Source organism: Mizuhopecten yessoensis, unplaced genomic scaffold (assembly GCF_002113885.1).
Source record: "Mizuhopecten yessoensis strain PY_sf001 unplaced genomic scaffold, ASM211388v2 scaffold6111, whole genome shotgun sequence".
In the NCBI taxonomy this organism is placed as follows: Eukaryota; Metazoa; Mollusca; class Bivalvia; order Pectinida; family Pectinidae; genus Mizuhopecten; species Mizuhopecten yessoensis.
In genome coordinates this window covers 337,572-360,574 of record NW_018406385.1, presented here as the reverse complement: position 1 = coordinate 360,574, position 23,003 = coordinate 337,572, and the positions used below count along the sequence as shown (strand labels likewise).

The window sequence follows — 23,003 nt, the reverse complement described above, 5'->3', positions numbered from 1 at the left end:
AAACATTTCAGAGGAACTATCTCTTAAAAAATAGATGGTGAAACTATTCCGAGACAGAGACAGAGACATTTAGAAGAAAGTATATCTTAAGGAGAAACGGAAACTTTTGAAATGTCAGGTATGCAGACCGGCACACTATGTATATAGGTTAATGAGGGGCGGATAGAGTTTAGTGATGAAAGGTTTTGGAGGGTGGGTTAATTGATGGGAGAACAGTCTAGACTCTACACAGTACATATACATGGCTGGCTTTACAGACTGACCCTGAGTACTTTAGTGGTGGCGTTATCAGGTTCCACCAACAGCAACCCATAGCCAACTGCCAGCTTTTGAAGATACATGCAGAGTTTAGTGATATAAAGCTTCAAGGATAAATAGTCTATAGCTGTCAAAATCAACATCGGATCAAATATACAATGTTTATTGAACTTTTCTTAGTAAGATAAACATTTTAGCTTATCTAAGCTGAAGACACATATTTGATTTCTTAAAATGGGCCAATTTTTTTATAAGGCCAAATGAAATAATTTTTGGTTTTCTGTTATCAGGTACTCTGAGATATCTTTTGGTTGTTAGAAAGGGAATTAAATTGTTTTTTCTTTTTTTATGAGTCTAGAGAGTCATTTATTGTCCACATTTAAAATCAAATGGCTTAAATTGCTTTATATTTTTGAAATCTAAATTGTTTTCCATATAAAATTAATCGTATTCCAGACTATACCTTGGCTCTAACAGCACATTTTTAGCCCTCTAATAATGTTTCTGAATATCTTAAAACTATCTGACCATGTAGCTGTATATAGATACATGTACTTACATGTCATACAGATTTTAACATTTTTTTTCGTTCATTTCCTCTTGGTATGTTACATTGTGTCATTATTTATAAGTGTCCCTTATTATGTTGCCCTCTACGTTGCCTGGCCAAGCACGATTTTACTGTTGCTGGCCCATTAAGAAATTAACATTTTAACAACAATGTAACTGAACTTATTTAGCAGAGATCTGCTTGGAAATGTAAGTGAGTTTGTAATGTCTATTGGTCACACATACAGTACCATTGCCAGAAAGGCGATCAAGGTTTGCAGTTGTACATACTTTCAAATGTCTGCCGTCCTATCATTTTGTTGCACCAGGCATCAATTTCTGTATTTTAATTGACAAAGCATACTGATTCTGCTTATACCACAGACTTTTCTTCTACTTATAATTAATTAGGACAACGCTAGTTTTTGAATTCACTGATGTAGAATATGGTTAAACACATTCACATCAGGTATCCAATTTTGAAAAACTGTTTTCTAACAGAGCACGAGAAATATGGACAGACTGTACCTCAAAAACCCAGGCAGATGATGCTAACAGCAGGAAATATGCAAAAAAAAAAATCCCTTGAAAAAAAAGGAGACAAGGAGTGTGCAGAGCCTGTGTTGGGTCCTTGTTGTACTGACGTAACCTTCTGCAATACTGAATGCATTATTTATAAGCAACAAAAGGAAATCAGGTTGGGCTGAACCTTTAACATAGCAGAGGCCGTAACTTTTGTAGTTGGGTGCATAAAAAGAGCTAACTTACAAAGTAGCTGAAGATGCATGGAGTGGATCATTATCGACGGGAACCTTAGGGTCCTTGTTACAGTGCCGCGCTCCCGTTGTTTGACAAGGCCGGCATGTTACGCCTAACAGACGCAGCAGTTGCACAAAGGGATATATAATTATTACAAAATTCCATACGCTGTCTGGATTCAAATAAATAGCGCTAATGAGTCAGAACAGACCACTGTTCCATCAGTACGAATGATTTACCAAGAAACTGACAAATTTGTCTAGAATTTAGGCCATATATCAGACCATGTGTTGTTTAACTGTTAACGATAACTAAATGGCAAAAATTACCACAGACAGGTCTAGGGATGTAGGACTAGAACAGGCAGAAAAAAGCCTTGAGAATCGAGGTCTTCAGCTAGAATACGAGTTCAGAGACTATTTCCCTGACTGATTATTATGGCGTCCTATATTGTACATATATATAAGAATTTCTCCATTGGTTGTGCAAAAATATATTAATCATTCTAAATTTTTATACTTAATGGAAAAAAAAATATCTTAAGAATTTCATTAAATCTTTAAAAACAATTAATGTAATTTCAGGTTATATTAAAAATACAATTACACCTCAGTGTTAGCTTGTATAACTATTAAATTACAATTACACCTCAGTGTTAGCTTGTATAACTATTAAATTACAATTACACCTCAGTGTTAGCTTGTATAACTATTAAATTACAATTATATATATATATACATTCCTCAGGGATAAGATGTTAGGGTACCTTGTGACCTTATTGAACTGGCAGGCCAGCTGTCACTCTATTTAAGGATGTATGCTAGCTACTGTAATGTGTCATATATTACCTCCTTTAATTTACAACAGAGCTCCACAGAAAGGCAAATTTATTAAATATAATAGATAAATGAGTTGTAGTAAACTGAAATAGGTATATTAATAAGCATTTTAATGCAATGAATATACTATGAATTCCTACATATTGGTAACACAGAGTTGAAATAATGCTCAGAGGTTCGGAGGTACCTGGTTCGAACCCTGGTCTGGCTGTACTTTCTTTTCAATCCTACTGTATTTATACCCCCACAACGAAGTTAGGGGGGGGTTACTGGAATCACCCTGTCTGGATATCTGTCTGTCGTCCGTAGTAACTTGTCTGGAGAACTTCTCCTAAATTAATAAGTGGATTTCATTGAAACTTTGCAAGAATGATTGGTATCTTATTTAGTTGTACACCAGCATTGTAATTTGGATTTCGACTCTTTTTGATGGAGTTATGCCCCTTTGAGCGAAATACTTGTCCGTGCAACTTCTCCTTAACTAACTGGTGATTTCATTAAAACTTTTCATGAATGATCAGTATCTTATGATGTTGTGCACTGGCATTTAAATTTGGGATTTCAACCCTTTTTGATAGAGTTATAGCCCTTTGTGCAAAATACTTGTTGATTTTTTTGTTTTTGATAAAATAGTGATTAACTTATTACTGGTGGAAGACTATATCGCTTTGCATAAGTAAGCCTTTAGCTTACAGTTCTGGTTTATATAGGAGCGGGGGTATTAGTTAGCCTTTGGCTTACAGTTCTAGATGGTGCCTGTGACTACCTGTAAATAATGATGCCTTCTGGGGCGAAGACTTCCTGATTGGAGATCAGAGGGGACATTATAATGACTTCTGTCTGTTCCACGTTGCTGTTTCTGCACAATTTTTTAAATTGAGTTTAAGAAGGTTCAGCAAACTCAGACTTCATTCAAGACTTCCTTTCTAGAAAACCCCTACAGGTTGGGGATTGAGAAAAGCATAGATAGTGATGTTTACCCTTTGCAGGCTGTATGAGGCACCTAATGAGGGACCCCCTGCAGAGATTTGTCATTATAGTGCCCTCTACTTGGGGACACAAAAATGATCGACATTAATTTGCTGCACCCATTGCAACTTAATTTTTTTTTAAATAATGTTTCCTAGCCCTTTGTTTGACAATTTCTCACTTTTGGCTATGGTTGTGAATGATCCTCCAAATTGGGAAGGCAAAGGGTTCTGTCCCCTGGGCAGGTTGGGACTTACCCCAAAGTCTTTAAAAATGGCAGTTATTATCTTCTGCTAAATGTTTTATCATTAAGGGGATCCGCAACAACTGGTTAATCTGTTGTCAATGAAATGTGACCAGGTGAAATACAATGCTTCAGTGAGATAGCACTCTAAAGTTGACATCATATGCACGCTTTTGTAAGAAGGCAAATACACCAACATACCCTGCCTCCAGATTAAATGCACACATACACGCATGGACGCATGCATTACAACCAAGGAGGCACCACTTCCTTAACCCCTTCACCACTGTAGACCATAATGGACCCCTCCATATCAATGCATGGTAGAGTCTACTGAAGTTACATAGGGGTGAAAGGGTTAAATGACCTTAGCTATTTTAATATGGTGCTAATAAATCCCAAAAATAGATCAAACCTCTCCAGAATTGCTTACTTGGGATGGCTTTTCAGAGACAAGATTTGAAAGGCACATTCAGTGAGTGTTAATTTCCATTCTCTTTTCACTCCATTTGGTTCCATTTCATATGTCAACTGAAATGCTAAAATAAAGCCATGTCCTTCATCGACTTTGGAACACTGATTGGGGATTATAAGAATTGCTTCTGGTGATACCTTGATTTCTGATACCTTTCCTAAGTATTTTTTTCGTTTTACAGATACAAGGGAGAGGCTGTGTATGCTGCTAAACCTAAAGTTGTGTTCGACTACGTGGAACCTCTACCTAACGGACACCGCGCGAAATGGGATAAAAACATGAAGAAAATAGAAATCATCAAACAAATGGAAAACGTAGGCATTATTTATGTGATTTAAGACAGGATACTATCAACATCAATTTTCTTCTCCAGCATAGATATTTAATATGAACATAGTTTTGACCATGAATTCAATTTTTGATGCCCCAAATCCCTCCCAGTTTTGCATCAGAACAAGGGAGATAATTTTTTATTTTTCAGTCAGATCAGAGGCCTGAGGCTACATTTTATCCTTCTCGTCTGCCCATCCCAAGGTCGGAGTCAGTCATATTTATGAAGGTTTGGGGGGAAAAGGAAAATCTAATTCCAGTTCTACACATACTTAATTGAAATTTCCCTATCCCCCTATGCTTAGATGTGTTAAACTATAAATACCAAAAAAATACCATGCTGTTTTGTGCTGACTTTGAGATTTGTGAGAAACAGGATGTTGACATCACTCCCTGTGTGGCAGCATTCCTAGAAGGTCAGGGTGGCGTTAAGCACAGTGTTGGGCACCAATTTAAACCAATACATTGAACGCGTAACATAAACATTTATTTCTGGACTGTTATGGACAGTAACGAATACATTTATTTCTGGACTGTCATGGACAGTAACGAATACATTTTCTCGTCCTCTCCCCTATTTGTAACACTCAAACACACAAAACTTCACCAGACTAGTCTGTTGTGAATTTATAGAGATTTATTTTTGTTGCCCAAGCAGTGCTTTGCTTATTTTTGATAGCATATTTATGAGCATAATATTCCCAATATTACTGATAAATTGTGGATTTGAAGTATTCGACTAAGCCTGATGCTAAAAATTGACAATTAATTTTCTTGAAATGGAAAAAAAATAGCACCCTGTGACTAACTAGATAATCTTCATCTTGTTGGGCATTCCCCGGTAAACTTGATACAAAGGCTCCGAGTTGTTAAAATCACCTAGTGATGTTGGATGTCCAATCGATAAGGTGTTAAAGTCTTTAAGCCTATACTTGATGAAGCCACCTTATCATTCAAGGAGTGGCACTCGCCTTTTAAAGCTCCGATCTAAATATAAGCTAGTGTTATGAAACTGTACTCCAACCACCCGAGTGCAGAACAATTTCTGTGAGAAAGATTGCACTTGAATCAATATTACTGTAAAACACTGCTCTGTACGTGGGAAAAATTGTGACCACAGTAGATATATGCTGAACACGGAAAATGAGACGTGGTGAGCCGCCACAATAGTGCACAGTATAAGTCTATAAATGGGAAAGGCCTTTTACATAGATTGGTAGACACGTTTATTGGAGTTATTCACAGGGATTGCAGCGAAATGAAGTCTGTCACTATGGATCTTAGTGAAGTCTGTCACTATGGATCTTATAGTGAAGTCTGTCACTATGGATCTTAGTGAAGTCTGTCACTATGGATCTTATAGTAAACTCTGTCACTGTGGATCTTAGTGAAGTCTGTCACTATGGATGGATCTTAGTGAAGTCTGTCACTATGGATCTTAGTGAAGTCTGTCACTGTGGATCTTAGTGAAGTCTGTCACTATGGATCTTAGTGAAGTCTGTCACTATGGATCTTAGTGAAGTCTGTCACTATGGATCTTAGTGAAGTCTGTCACTATGGATCTTAGTGAAGTCTGTCACTATGGATCTTAGTGAAGTCTGTCACTATGGATCTTAGTGAAGTCTGTCACTATGGATCTTAGTGAAGTCTGTCACTATGGATCTTAGTGAAGTCTGTCACTATGGATCTTAGTGAAGTCTGTCACTATGGATCTTAGTGAAGTCTGTCACTGTGGATCTTAGTGAAGTCTGTCACTATGGATCTTAGTGAAGTCTGTCACTATGGATCTTAGTGAAGTCTGTCACTATGGATCTTAGTGAAGTCTGTCACTATGGATCTTAGTGAAGTCTGTCACTATGGATCTTAGTGAAGTCTGTCACTATGGATCTTAGTGAAGTCTGTCACTATGGATCTTAGTGAAGTCTGTCACTATGGATCTTAGTGAAGTCTGTCACTATGGATCTTAGTGAAGTCTGTCACTATGGATCTTAGTGAAGTCTGTCACTATGGATCTTAGTGAAGTCTGTCACTGTGGATCTTAGTGAAGTCTGTCACTATGGATCTTAGTGAAGTCTGTCACTATGGATCTTATAGTGAAGTCTGTCACTATGTGATCTTAGTGAAGTCTGTCACTATGTGATCTTAGTGAAGTCTGTCACTGTGGATCTTAGTGAAGTCTGTCACTATGTGATCTTAGTGAAGTCTGTCACTATGTGATCTTAGTGAAGTCTGTCACTGTGGATCTTAGTGAAGTCTGTCACTATGTGATCTTAGTGAAGTCTGTCACTATGTGATCTTAGTGAAGTCTGTCACTGTGGATCTTAGTGAAGTCTGTCACTGTGGATCTTAGTGAAGTCTGTCACTATGGATCTTAGTGAAGTCTGTCACTGTGGATCTTAGTGAAGTCTGTCACTGTGGATCTTAGTGAAGTCTGTCACTATGGATCTTAGTGAAGTCTGTCACTATGGATCTTAGTGAAGTCTGTCACTATGGATCTTAGTGAAGTCTGTCACTATGGATCTTAGTGAAGTCTGTCACTATGGATCTTAGTGAAGTCTGTCACTATGGATCTTAGTGAAGTCTGTCACTATGGATCTTAGTGAAGTCTGTCACTATGGATCTTAGTGAAGTCTGTCACTATGGATCTTAGTGAAGTCTGTCACTATGGATCTTAGTGAAGTCTGTCACTATGGATCTTAGTGAAGTCTGTCACTATGGATCTTAGTGAAGTCTGTCACTATGGATCTTAGTGAAGTCTGTCACTATGGATCTTAGTGAAGTCTGTCACTATGGATCTTAGTGAAGTCTGTCACTATGGATCTTAGTGAAGTCTGTCACTATGGATCTTAGTGAAGTCTGTCACTATGGATCTTAGTGAAGTCTGTCACTATGGATCTTAGTGAAGTCTGTCACTGTGGATCTTAGTGAAGTCTGTCACTGTGGATCTTAGTGAAGTCTTTCACTATGGATCTTAGTGAAGTCTGTCACTGTGGATCTTAGTGAAGTCTGTCACTATGGATCTTAGTGAAGTCTGTCACTATGGATCTTAGTGAAGTCTGTCATTGTTGGAGACATTAACGTTAAGGATTGCAGATTATGTTTAGCCTGTCATTTGAAGACATTAATAAGGCAGTCAAAATTGATAATCGGTTTGTAATAAGAAGTCTAGTAGACCATTACATGACAGATTGAATAATCAGTTTATAATTTAAGGGGACTGAATACCCAAATAAGGTGAGAACACTACTGTAAACTATACATTAGTGTTCGTTCTTTTAAAATGAATGGATTTCAAGAACCTTTTATGCAGTTGACTTTCAATGTATACATTACATTATATACATTTGACACTTTGATTTCAATGATGAACCGATTATAACAATTTTGGAATTTGAAATAAAAAATCGGAATTGGAAAGGCCAAACAATTATTTTTTATTGTAATCTATCATCAACCCATCCCTAGTTAATTGTTCTTTCCACGACAAGAAAACAACTTCTAGCGTACCTGGTCCACAGGGCCAATTAAATGAGCTTCTGTGGTGGTGCAGCGTCTATCATCCATACTGTCCAGTTTTTTTACTTTAAATAAAAAGCCTTTGATGATGACTTAACTTTTTCTGAATAACCAGAATTCAAGAGACCAGGCCAGACCAGGCCAGGCCAGACCAAAAGTATTGAAGGGCTATCGAGTTTGTTCAAATGAATGACCTTAACCCATTTTCAAAGTCACAGGGATCAAATTTGTTAAAACCTTTGAACATCTCCTGAATAACTTGACAGTGGCCTGTTAGGGTGAATATAAACTTGAAATTTGTTCAGTTGAGTGACCTTGACCCTCAATCAATGCCAAAGAAATCAAGTATTTCAAAAGTTTTAAACAACCTTTCCAAGAGGCATAGGTTAGAAAGTTGGAATAAAAGGCTGACAAGTGATTGGTCTCTTGCTCCATATCTGTCAAATATACTATTAAGCAGGGTTATATTTATAAAGATAACTATCATAAACCAACTTTTCAGTCAGGGAAACAATTGTATACAGTATATTTAAATTTATATAAACAAATTCAAGAACTTCAAATAAACTGAGTAAAATGTTTATAATTCATAGATTTATTTAGACTCTAGAGTATCATTTGTTGGCAATGCTTTCAGTGTGGAGATAACAGTGTCCTGTAAGACACGTTTAGTTTTTACAGATATTTCTCGTTGAGTTCCATTTTCGTTGGTTAATAACACCAGGGTGTCGAGCCGAATTTCACAACTTTGATATTATTATTGAAATTTAAATTATCAGAGGTGGGAAGCGGAGTATGCCTTGGATTTAATGAACGACCATTTCGTGGAAGTGGAAGCTGGGATCCCAGCTGATACGGTTTTATAAGCCAACTATCAGAGCTTTTGCCACAGAATCATTTGCAGCAAAACCATAATTTCACACACAGGTTTGATAACATCAAGTATTTCTCACAGGAAGTTGAAACATGTTGAACAGGCTCTCTGCCTTCACCTGATACGTATCAACTTCGCCAGTAGCAAGGAATCCCTATGTGTTTTATGTCGGCTTTATCAGGAGGGTAGCAGCACTCGTTAGCCATGCATAAGAATTGAAGGATATATATAGTGGAATTTTATCCAAGAACTCCTACGCAAAGTATTATGTATTGAATAATGTGCGATAACTCTTATCCACCCAATCAAGCGACATGCACTGTGCTGCACTTGAATATAGTATAGAGTACAAAAATTGGGGGAAACATTCAGTTACCCCCAAAATTGACACATTACACATCATCGAGTACATGAATTAGGGGGAGTATATCCCACAGTACTCGCACATTACACAACATCGAGTACATGAATTAGGGGGAGTATATCCCACAGTACTCACACATTACACAGCATCGAGTACATGAATTAGGGGGAGTATATCCCACAGTACTCACACATTACACAGCATCGAGTACATGAATTAGGGGGAGTATATCCCACAGTACTCACACATTACACAGCATCGAGTACATGAATTAGGGGGAGTATATCCCACAGTACTCACACATTACACAGCATCGAGTACATGAATTAGGGGGAGTATATCCCACAGTACTCACACATTACACAGCATCGAGTACATGAATTAGGGGGAGTATATCCCACAGTACTCACACATTACACAGCATCGAGTACATGAATTAGGGGGAGTATATCCCACAGTACTCACACATTACACAGCATCGAGTACATGAATTAGGGGGAGTATATCCCACAGTACTCACACATTACACAGCATCGAGTACATGAATTAGGGGGAGTATATCCCACAGTACTCACACATTACACAGCATCGAGTACATGAATTAGGGGGAGTATATCCCACAGTACTCACACATTACACAGCATCGAGTACATGAATTAGGGGGAGTATATCCCACAGTACTCACACATTACACAGCATCGAGTACATGAATTAGGGGGAGTATATCCCACAGTACTCACACATTACACAGCATCGAGTACATGAATTAGGGGGAGTATATCCCACAGTACTCACACATTACACAGCATCGAGTACATGAATTAGGGGGAGTATATCCCACAGTACTCACACATTACACAGCATCGAGTACATGAATTAGGGGGAGTATATCCCACAGTACTCACACATTACACAGCATCGAGTACATGAATTAGGGGGAGTATATCCCACAGTACTCACACATTACACAGCATCGAGTACATGAATTAGGGGGAGTATATCCCACAGTACTCACACATTACACAGCATCGAGTACATGAATTAGGGGGAGTATATCCCACAGTACTCACACATTACACAGCATCGAGTACATGAATTAGGGGGAGTATATCCCACAGTACTCACACATTACACAGCATCGAGTACATGAATTAGGGGGAGTATATCCCACAGTACTCACACATTACACAGCATCGAGTACATGAATTAGGGGGAGTATATCCCACAGTACTCACACATTACACAGCATCGAGTACATGAATTAGGGGGAGTATATCCCACAGTACTCACACATTACACAGCATCGAGTACATGAATTAGGGGGAGTATATCCCACAGTACTCACACATTACACAGCATCGAGTACATGAATTAGGGGGAGTATATCCCACAGTACTCACACATTACACAGCATCGAGTACATGAATTAGGGGGAGTATATCCCACAGTACTCACACATTACACAGCATCGAGTACATGAATTAGGGGGAGTATATCCCACAGTACTCACACATTACACAGCATCGAGTACATGAATTAGGGGGAGTATATCCCACAGTACTCACACATTACACAGCATCGAGTACATGAATTAGGGGGAGTATATCCCACAGTACTCACACATTACACAGCATCGAGTACATGAATTAGGGGGAGTATATCCCACAGTACTCACACATTACACAGCATCGAGTACATGAATTAGGGGGAGTATATCCCACAGTACTCACACATTACACAGCATCGAGTACATGAATTAGGGGGAGTATATCCCACAGTACTCACACATTACACAGCATCGAGTACATGAATTAGGGGGAGTATATCCCACAGTACTCACACATTACACAGCATCGAGTACATGAATTAGGGGGAGTATATCCCACAGTACTCACACATTACACAGCATCGAGTACATGAATTAGGGGGAGTATATCCCACAGTACTCACACATTACACAGCATCGAGTACATGAATTAGGGGGAGTATATCCCACAGTACTCACACATTACACAGCATCGAGTACATGAATTAGGGGGAGTATATCCCACAGTACTCACACATTACACAGCATCGAGTACATGAATTAGGGGGAGTATATCCCACAGTACTCACACATTACACAGCATCGAGTACATGAATTAGGGGGAGTATATCCCACAGTACTCACACATTACACAGCATCGAGTACATGAATTAGGGGGAGTATATCCCACAGTACTCACACATTACACAGCATCGAGTACATGAATTAGGGGGAGTATATCCCACAGTACTCACACATTACACAGCATCGAGTACATGAATTAGGGGGAGTATATCCCACAGTACTCACACATTACACAACATCTAGTACATGAATTAGGGGGAGTATATCCCACAGTACTCACACATTACACAGCATAGAGTACATGAATTAGGGGGAGTATATCCCACAGTACTCACACATTAAAAAGTATATTGAGTATATAAATTAAGGGAATAATTATAGCCCACAATATTTAACACTAGTTGCATGTTATACTGTGATATGGCTCCTTTTACCTGTAGCTTAACAATGGCTTAACCCTTTCACCCCTGTGTAACTTTATTAGTAGACTCTACCCTGCATTGATTGGGATGAGTCCATATTAGGGCCAACAGTGGTGAAAGGGTTAATTAATCTTCAAGACTTATTGGCCATTATTGTCTCAACAACTGGTCCCAGGTCACAGTCTCAACTGGCCTTGGTACCCCCCAAACACACCTGTAGGCCTATACAATTTTAAATGTATTCTCTCAGCTTCAAGATTATTGTCTCCTAGACCCACACAGCTGAATCTCAATAAATATGTAGGAATTAAAAGCCATTCTCATCTTGATATTTAAAAAATTCTTCAAACTTGAAAGGTGGTGAAATTCCTGAAATCTGATTTGAAGTCTAATTAATTAAGAAATGTCAATTAATTCTCATTAAAACTAACACTTTAGTCATTTGATATAATTTAATTAGTTGGTTATGACACAGTTTTACCATGGGTTCCATGCGAGCCAAAATCTGCCCTGTGTAAGATACAAAAATCAATATCTTTGCAAAAAGTATGAGAAAATATCTTATGTTTTGAAGGATTTATGATTCAAAGAGGAAATTAATACAGATAAAATGGGTCTATCTGAAAATCCAAGTTGAAACACTTTCGTCATCCTGGATTTAGTATTTCCTGATATTTCAGTGTGAGCTGGTACGACACCTGTTTGGAAACTTATCAGTTTTGTTGCAGCTTTTAAGTGATTATAATTTGAAATGGCACCGGGGTGCAAAATTGTTAGTGTTTGTTTTTGTGTGTTGTTTATGGCAGAACCAGGCCACCAGGGGGCAGCTCTGGCTGTACTTGTTGGTGTATGGTGGTACAGCCGGCCTCTGTCACTATCAAGGTCACAGGGTTCAATGTATGATGGTACAGCTGGCCTCTGCCACTATCAAGGTCACAGGGGTCAATGTATGATGGTACAGCCGGCCTCTGACATTATCAAGGTCACAGGGATCAATGTATGATGGTACAGCTGGCCTCTGCCACTATCAAGGTCACAGGGATCAATGTATGATGGTACAGCCGCCCTCTACCACTATCAAGGTCACAGGGTTTAATGTATGATGGTACAGCCGCCCTCTACCACTATCAAGGTCACAGGGATCAATGTATGATGGTACAGTTGGCCTCTGCCATTATCAACGTCACAGGGGTCAATGTATGATGTTACAGCTGGCCTCTGTCACTATCAAGGTCACAGGGATCAATGTATGATGGTACAGCTGGCCCCTGCCACTATCAAGGTCACAGGGGTCAATGTATGATGGTACAGCCGGCCTCTACCACTATCAACATCACATGGGTCAATGTATGGTGGTACAGCTGGCCTCTGCCATTATCAAGGTCACAGGGGTCAATGTATGATGGTACAGCCGGCCTCTACCACTATCAAGGTCACAGGGGTCAATCTATGATGGTACAGCCGGCCTCTGCCATTATCAAGTCACAGGGGTCAATGTATGATAGTACAGCTGGCCTCTGCCACTATCAAGGTCACATGGGTCAATGTATGATGGTACAGCTGGCCTCTACCACTATCAAGGTCACAGGGGACAATGTATGATGGTACAGCTGGCCTCTGCCACTATCAATGTCACAGGGGTCAATGTATGATGGTACAGCTGGCCTCTACCACTATCAACGTCACAGGGGTCAATGTATGGTGGTACAGCTGGCCTCTGCCACTATCAAATTCACAGGGGTCAATGTATGATGGTACAGCTGGCCTCTGCCATTATCAATGTCACAGGGGTCAATGTATGATGGTACAGCTGGCCTCTGCCACTATCAAGGTCACAGGGGTCAATGTATGATGGTACAGCCGGCCTCTACCACTATCAACGTCACGTGGGTCAATGTATGGTGGTACAGCTGGCCTCTGCCATTATCAAGGTCACAGGGGTCAATGTATGATGGTACAGCCGGCCTCTACCATTATCAAGGTCACAGGGGTCAATGTATGATAGTACAGCTGGCCTCTGCCACTATCAAGGTCACAGGGGTCAATGTATGGTGGTACAGCTGGCCTCTGCCACTATCAAGGTCACAGGGGTCAATGTATGATGGTACAGCTGGCCTCTACCACTATCAAGGTCACAGGGGTCAATGTATGATGGTACAGCTGGCCTCTACCACTATCTGCCTATAATTGCATGCTGGTGGAATAAAGGGCTAATTTTGTACAGATGAATGACCTTGATCTACTTTAAAGATCATAGGGGTCAACTCTGTGATCATAGGGGTCAACTCTGTTAGAACATGAACTTAATATTTCTAGAAATAAGGAGAAGTTCCTTTTGAAGAAAATTGAAATTTTAAGTTCCTTTAAATATGATGGAAATTAGTTTCTCCAAAAATAATGATGATTATTTCCTTTTAAAATGATAGGAATTAAATTAGTTTTTTCAAATAAAGAAAAAGAGGTAGTTTCAGAATAGAAGATAGGTTTAAGTTCTGTTAAAGAGGATGGGAATGTGTTCCTTTAAAGAGAATCGGAACAGGTCCCTTTGAAGATGACAGGCATGTGTCTCTTTAAAGACAGCTGGAACAAGTTCCTTTAAGAGGAAAGAAAATAAGTTAGTTCCCTTCAAGAGGATGGTTAAATTAAAGTTCCTTTAAAGATGATAGGAATTTTCTTTTAGAAAGAATGGGAATACGTTCCTTTAAAGAGAATGTATAGGAAAGGTATTTATTTGCATAAGGAAACTTACAAATAGCCATTTAAAGGGGTGATATGTATTTGAAAGGAATTTATAAAAATGGTTTAAAAAGTACAACATTATATACCAGGTAATACCAGTCTATTGAGGATATAGTGGGCCAAATGTTTTGTATTTCCAGCTCCCATATATCAAACTCCTTCTAATACATTACACTAGATCCAAAACTAACTACATCATGATTATGAGATAGGCTTTTAAGTCCTAATGAACTTTTTAATGAAATCTTTAAACGACTGTTGCCCATGTATTTTTGATTTAGCATATTTCTATTTGGAAGTAATTGCTAGCAGATGATATTTTACAAGTAAAGAGGCCAGGAATCTATATATTCTCCATGTGGTTGCAATTAAATAGTGTGACTTTGGGGAAAAATTGATGTTTCATGCCATAATTACTTAACCGCTGAAGAAATTTTATTGAAACTCATATTTCCTTTAATTACATGTATGCTGTTTACATGTATAAATAATGCCAACTTCTGCCTCTGAGGTCCGTCAGCTTTGTAGATTACACATTTTACTTCAGGTGTTAAGCTCAGCTATAAGATTACACCTTTTTGTTTAGGTGTTTAAGGTCACTGTGTCAAAGGTCAAGGTAAAATTTTGTAGCTTTTCACTAATGAGCATTTTATGACATGATGAATCAAAGATGGTCGGAATTAAACAAAGAGTCAACTGGCCAAAGGTCAAGATCACTGGTTCAAAGGTCAAGGTCAAATTTTGTATCTTTTCACTGGTGAACATTTTGTTATGACATTTTGAAGCAAAGATGGTCGGAATTAAACAAAGAGTCAACTGTCCAAAGGTCAAGATCACTGGTTCAAAGGTCTAGGTCAAATGTTGTATCTTTTCACTGGTGAACATTTTGTTATGTCATTTTGAAGCAAAGATGGTCGGAATTAAACAAAGAGTCAATGGGCCAAAGGTCAAGATCACTGGTTCAAAGGTCTAGGTCAAATGTTGTATCTTTTCACTGGTGAACATTTTGTTATGATATTATGAAGCAAAGTTGGTCGGAATTAAAGAATAAGTCAACTGACGAAAGAGCAGGGTCACTGGGTTCAAGGTCAAGGTCATTTGGCTCCAAAGGTCAAAGTGGATCTCTGACTATGACCCTGGCTCTTGATGGGGGAGATATTTAAGGTGAAATAAAACAGATGAAAGCTAACAAATGAGTATTGCACTGGTATTTACATTTCTGTTAGCCCAGAAAATATGGAGGTGGAAGGAAACAAGACTCACATCTTAATACATGTACAATGTATATTTTGCTTCCTTGCGATTCTTTTTGAAGTCCAAATGTCAAACGTCAAGCTCAGCTATATGGGCAGATTGCTTCTTGATGATTTTTGGGGATATATTGCCACAAGACGGGGCCCTTACTGACCTGTCAGTGTTCTAGTTAATTTCTGTTTACTGGAGAGGGTCAGATTGAAGAAGTTTGGGAAAGAGTGTGCTTATATCATTTAAATGATGCTGAAAAAAGAGGGAAAGACACTTTCATCAGGGAGGGGTGCAAATTACAACAAATACTGTATATGTATTTAAAACTTCTAAAACAGGACAAAGTTCTTGATAAATAAAACTGAAAATACCTTAACAGCCAGGAAAGTTACAGTTAAGTTATTAACTTAACATCATGCTTCCCCAACAGCTAATTGATAACAGGCACTTGAGTCTATCAAAAATACCAGATAAGTACTCCAGGCACAGTTTGGTGGCTGCTTTAAATATTTCTCTAATTTAGTGTTAAACTTTGATGGCGGGGTGTGGGGTACAATTTACTGGATGATGTGAGGAGATAATTAGTGCAAAATTAATGAGAACTGCATGTGTACCCGCCCCCTCTTTTCTAAATACTACTTGTCTTTTGGATTACTTCCCCTTGTTGAAAAAATTCTAATCGACTTAAATTGTTACACAACCTACAGCGTAGATTTTTTGGGGGGCTGGGTGTGGGAATAGGGGGGTATACTGGAATTGGGTTGTCTGTGTGTCTGTCTGTCTGTCTGTCTGTCTGTCTGTGTCTGTGTCTGTGTCTGTGTCTGTCTGTGTTTGTAGACAGAATGTTGTCCACCCTCCTCCTTCTACAGTACTGCACTGATTTCAATCAAACTTGGTACACAGAATCCTTACAAAGCAGGGAGGTGAAAATAGTATATTGATTGAATTGACCTCTCCCATCGATGGAGTTATACCCTTTGTTGATAAACACTGTTTGCAGTAACTCCTTCCCAAAGTACAGCACTGATTTGGATGATACTTGGTACACATGATACTTACGTTGAGTGGATTTTAATCAAGTGGATATAATATACATTGGTGTTACCTCCCCTTATTAAGAAGTTTTGCTCCTTTAGTTATAAAGATTGTTCGTATTAATATCGTCCTGCCAAAGTATGCCACCAATTTAGATGGTACTTTGTGCACAGAGCCTTTACTGTATTAGCATTACCACCTCTTTTATGGAGTTATGCCCCTTTACTTAAAAATACTTCTGAAAGAAATATTCTTACAGCTCATGGCACATGCAACAAGCCTGGTTCTTTCTGTTTAAGTATTGTAAGAGAACTCCTTACGTGTTATTTCTTTTGTTATTTTCATTGTTAAAAGTCACAGACTCTCAGGGATGTGGAATATGAACAGCGTTACGAGAACTTTATTATATTGCCTTCACTTTTCAACGGAAAGTTTGGTGTTAAACAATATTTTTAGGAAAATATAAAATAAGAAAACAGAGAATGGGGCATGAAATGTTCATTGTAAACACAATGGCAGATGATCAATTACAGGCATTATATCAAGGTCAAATAAGACCAAACTCAAAGGTCACAAATTGAGGGTCAATGTCAAATCCAAAGTCAACGTTGGGTATTGAGATAAAAAGTCTTATCAAACTTAGATGTAAATGTAACAAATCAATGGAGGAGATCACTTCGGCTCCACTTTATCTGGAATGTTGCAGTAGTCATCTCTTCAATTGATTTATATATTTATATATTTTAATGAATATCATTAAGAAATCGATCAATTGGGCAAATATTGAATCTTTTATACCCCTGTGTAATAATTGTTGTAATGATGTGATTTAGCTAGACAACTTGTTTGGAAAGGAGCATGATTCACTGATAGGTATAGTATTGACCAGTGGTCAGTCGGGAGGTCCTGTAATTGACCAATCATTCAGCTGGAGGTCCAGTATTGACCATTGGTCAGCTGGAGGTCCAGTGTAATGGCAATTAAGACCACTCTTATGCATTGTTATGCAGGGGGGAGGGGTGCTGTACCATATAACAGTTAAGGCGCTTGATTACTGTATACTGGGTAATAGTCGCTGCAGTTTAACTTTCGCCTTGTTCGTCCTCCCCAATGAAGGCAAATACATCATAACAGCAAATTTTAGTACACAACATGCTACACCATATATATAGTAACTACATGTGAACGGTGAAATTACCACTGGGCGGAGATGGATTTTATCGGAAAAGGGTGAATATTTGACTGGGCGAAAGTTCGTGGTATATACAGTCCAGTGTATAGATAATGTTTTATTCATTCCAGCGATTGATGAAATCAACACTCATCAACGTGTCAATTTGTATTTTACGTACAAAAATTAAAAATAAAGAGCTGTTGAAGACACATTTCCTTGAATAACAATGTTGTCTTTGATTGTATTAAGGAGGGACAGTAGTGTAAACATTTTGAATTAATCAACCCACTTTCACAAAAAGAGAAATAAATCTGTTTTATTGATTGCAGGACCTCCGCATTAACAGAGCCTGTACCAACAGCGCGTGTATGGGACTCATATCACCCCGAGATTTTGTAGACCTTATATTAATCAAAGAAACAGACGAGTATCTATCAACCAATGGTAAGTATTAAAAGATTCTGAATCGCTTTAGCCAATCAGAAGTGTTCTTTCAGTTGAGTTTGGTAATGTAATGTAATTTGACAATGACTTGTTTTCTATTTTGTGAAAATAATGTTTACACTGTATTTCAGTCTCCTATTGGTATTTTATAACAATCAGAGTTTTTTAATGGGCTGCGTATAATAATTAACAGTCATCCCGACACACGTCATAGAACACTACAATGGATGTCATTCATTCTTGGGAAAGCTGGTGGTGTTATCAAAGAAAATTGTACAATTGTGCATGCATTAATGGAGAGAGTATGCTATAAAAATCAACAAGCGTGTTCTCATTGTATTTTTTTTTTATATGAAATCTATGTTATTATCTACATTTACAAAGCACGGTTTTCGTCATCCGTCAGCATCTGTTCTTCGCCTTTCAATGTTTTCCTTTAAAAGTTAAATCCTCTCAGAGGATTGGTCCTATTTAAACCAACTTTGCTTTCATTGGGATAAATGTGAGATATATGTATAAACGATGGGAATGGTTCCACAGAGGGCCCTATAGGGAGAAATGTGAGATATATGTATAAATGATGGGAATGGTTCCACAGAGGGCCCTATAGGGAGAAATGTGAGATATATGTATAAACGATGGGAATGGTTCCACAGAGGGCCCTATAGGGAGAAATGTGAGATATATGTATAAACGATGGGAATGGTTCCACAGAGGGCCCTATAGGGAGAAATGTGAGATATATGTATAAACGATGGGAATGGTTCCACAGAGGGCCCTATAGGGAGAAATGTGAGATATATGTATAAACGATGGGAATGGTTCCACAGAGGGCCCTATAGGGAGAAATGTGAGATATATGTATAAACGATGGGAATGGTTCCACAGAGGGCCCTATAGGGAGAAATGTGAGATATATGTATAAACGATGGGAATGGTTCCACAGAGGGCCCTATAGGGAGAAATGTGAGATATATGTATAAACGATGGGAATGGTTCCACAGAGGGCCCTATAGGGAGAAATGTGAGATATATGTATAAACGATGGGAATGGTTCCACAGAGGGCCCTATAGGGAGAAATGTGAGATATATGTATAAACGATGGGAATGGTTCCACAGAGGGCCCTATAGGGAGAAATGTGAGATATATGTATAAACGATGGGAATGGTTCCACAGAGGGCCCTATAGGGAGAAATGTGAGATATATGTATAAACGATGGGAATGGTTCCACAGAGGGCCCTATAGGGAGAAATGTGAGATATATGTATAAACGATGGGAATGGTTCCACAGAGGGCCCTATAGGGAGAAATGTGAGATATATGTATAAAAGATGGGAATGGTTCCACAGAAGGCCCTATAGGGAGAAATGTGAGATATATGTATAAACGATGGGAATGGTTCCACAGATCTAGAGGGCCCTATAGGGAGAAATGTGGACTTGTTCCAGGGTCTTATTAATTAGAACTGATTACAACCACTATATACACATATAGACAGATTTCAAGTTAACCGAATTCCAATCTTTGATAAACAGTGTTGTTTACTGATGTTTTCTATGTTTAATCATACGTAGGTTACAAGTCGGTTATCAAACTAAGCTTTATTTACAACAATTACAAAACAAGTTTCTCCACTATAGGGGGGGGGGGCTGACAGATATAAAAAATGAAACAGGTAAGCAATACAGCTTATTAAAATTTTAAGTTATTAAAATCATCAATTTCGTTTTCTAAAACTGTATTCTTTATTTTATAAACTTTGATTGATAGAAATTTGGTCACCATATGCTAAAAATATCAACTCTACAGTCCCTAATTATATTTTTATTAACCACTAATTACAATCCTTTAATTTAATAATCCTAGATAAGTCTTGTCGATCAGTTTTGAATCCAGATAGAAATACAAATTGAACAGAAGCAATAAGATATATTTCTGAATACACTTATACAAAGCACATAAATATTACGCTTGAAGTCTTATAATCAATCACCCGCTACAGAGCAGGATGTTGAAAATATACAGCCAGCCATTGTGTTTTTGACCTGAATGTTTATAACTATAGGCCTGGAACATGAATACAATGGTACACTTGTGTTTCCTATACAAAGACATCTATATTACTACCCTACAACCCTACCCCACAAACTGTTAAGTCATGGTACACTGGAACAGACTGTAAATGTCCTCAATTTCGGGGACAAAATTTTATTTATTATTTTCAAAGTTCTGTAAAAAATATTTTGAAGAATATTCTGATTGTTGATAATAAAAAATTTGAAGTGAAATAAAACCCCTAAGATATGCTGTGTTGATAATGAAAAAAATAATTTAAAATAAAAAGAAACCAAAGATATTCTGAAACTATAACAAAGATATTCTGAAACTATAGTAAAGTTATTCTGAAACTATAGCAAAAATATTCTGAAACAATAAAATAGCTATTCTGAAAATATAGCAAAGATACTCTGAAACTATGATATACTGGTTACCAGCTGGTGCTCTGGTTTCCTCTCACTTTTAGACCACCCGCTGCTTGGTTCCATCAGGGCTTACAGAAGTGATTACTATAAGCTGGATAAACTTGTTTTGTAATTGTTGTAAATAAATAAAGCTTAGTTTGATAACCGACTTGTAACCTAAGGATGATTAAACACAGAAAACATCAGTAAACAACACTGTTTATCAAAGATATTAAATATTTGTCATGATAAGATAAAATAGATTTCCATTATGAAGTCATACAGGATTTGGATTTTGATCTTTACTGGAGCCGGAAGTGTATGACCTTTACTCACTCGACAATATACACCCACCAGTACAATATCTTTGAGAATACTACCCACAAAGCTGATCTGTGCGATAACGTCTCCACAGAGCTGTTTTATAGGTAGATTTGTGGTTTTTGTGACCACGGTACTGTATAGAATTACCTCAGACGTACTTAGTCACTCTTGACTGTATTTATAAAAAAAACCTTTGTGGTCGGGATGACACGGTTAATTTGAGCTCGTCTATGTTAATATGCATACTTAATTGTTAATGTTTATTTCGTCACTAAAAGCCATTATAACTTTAGCCCATTATCCAGTCTGAGGTCTGTTTATTGTACTCAGCCAGTAGGCCAGACTGAATGCTGAAAAAGCAATTCTATTTTGTTATTATTTGTTAACTGTCATTTTAACCAACGACTGTCAGATTTTCATCCATTCATACTTTTCTTATAATCTCATTTGGTCTAAAAGGGTCAAGCGACTTATGTCATGGCGCAGCATCCATCATCTGTCTGTCTATTGTCAACTTCCATAAAATCCTACTCGAATGGATTAAGGGTTTTTAACTAAATACAGCATAGGGCAAAGAGGTCTCATTGTTGTATAAATGAAGGACTTATATAATTACCTCATCCCCTTCCAGGTTAACGGCCAAAAATGGGTAAATGGGAAATTCATTTTAAAGTCCTGCTACTTATTTAATATATTTTGTTTTTGGGTTTCAGCCATTACTGTTTTGTTTTTGTGGTATAAGAGTTTACAGTGTTTTGTGGTTTAACCATTTAAAAGGTTTACTTGGTATTTCAGCCATCATACCTTTTTACTTTTAACCATTTGTTCTGTCTAATCAGGACCCTGCATCACAGGTGGGGAAGCCCTATAGTATAACCATGGTGTCTGTGTTGCTAAAAATAAAATGGGGGAAATCCTGTCAAAACTGCTTTTGATAATCATTTATGGCTGCAGGTCAAGGTCACTGACCATCACCTATAGTTAGTCTGAGACAATAATATATCGCAGTAACTTTTGATCTACTGGTGAAATTGTGTTCATACAGGTGGAACTATATATATACTAGGACTTAACTATTTTGGGATCTAATAATCCAAGATGGCTACCATGGCTTCTGATTGGCTGAAATATTTTTGGCTTCATTTCTTTTCTTTGTGTAATTGGTCTGATTTTGTTCATTACTTGGAGGTTAATGCTAGATATTGGATTACAAGTGTAAAACCACCTTGTCACCTAAATTTTGAAATCCAAGATATTGATTGCTCAGAGGTTTTACTGTGCTGTAATGGTGGAAATATACAGTCTGTGGACTCCTTGCTTGTTTGTGTTCGAGTTCGTGTTATTATCAATTTAAATGTTTGGTGAAATAGCAATTTTTAATATAGTTATATATGGTGTTTTAGCAGTTTAAGATACATAAATGTATTTCAGTCATTTGTAATGGTGAATTGCACTAATGTTTCTGCCACTAACAATGTTATTTTTGTATTCTATCCGTTTGTGATATGTTTTTTGTCTTTCAGCCATTTATGTTGATGTAGATTTCATTTTTCAGCAGTGTATGATGTCAACTTGCACAAATGAAATATTATATCTTTATTAACATATACATTTTGTGTTTCAGCTGTTAAAGCCGTCCAGTATTACAGTCGTTTACATTATTAGTCCCCTACCGGGAAACCGGGGGGACTATAGTTTTCCCCTCCGTCTGTCCGTCCGTCCGTCTGTCCGTCTGTCCGAAGAGGTTTGTCAGCACTCTAGAGCCTTCATTCTTTCATGGATTTTAATCAAACTTTACACACATGTAAAGAATTAAAATATCTTCAACAAGTTCGAGTTTCAAGGTCATCGGATCAAGGTCAAGGTCA

General features: G+C 37.9%; 1 protein-coding gene across 3 annotated transcripts in view; it reads left to right on the top strand.

Moving 5' to 3' along the window:
• The window catches only part of LOC110451500 (stAR-related lipid transfer protein 5-like), a 51,846-nt gene that overhangs the window by 8,663 nt on the left and 20,180 nt on the right, over window positions 1-23,003 (top strand). For all 3 annotated transcript variants that reach the window (XR_002463081.1, XM_021499551.1, XM_021499550.1), the window contains exons 3-4: window positions 4,275-4,407; window positions 18,232-18,346. Coding sequence is in view for 2 of the 3 variants with exons in the window: in XM_021499551.1 (XP_021355226.1) it covers window positions 4,275-4,407; window positions 18,232-18,346 (248 nt within the window). In the remaining variant the exon portion in view is untranslated. The remainder of the gene's footprint in view (window positions 1-4,274; window positions 4,408-18,231; window positions 18,347-23,003) is intronic.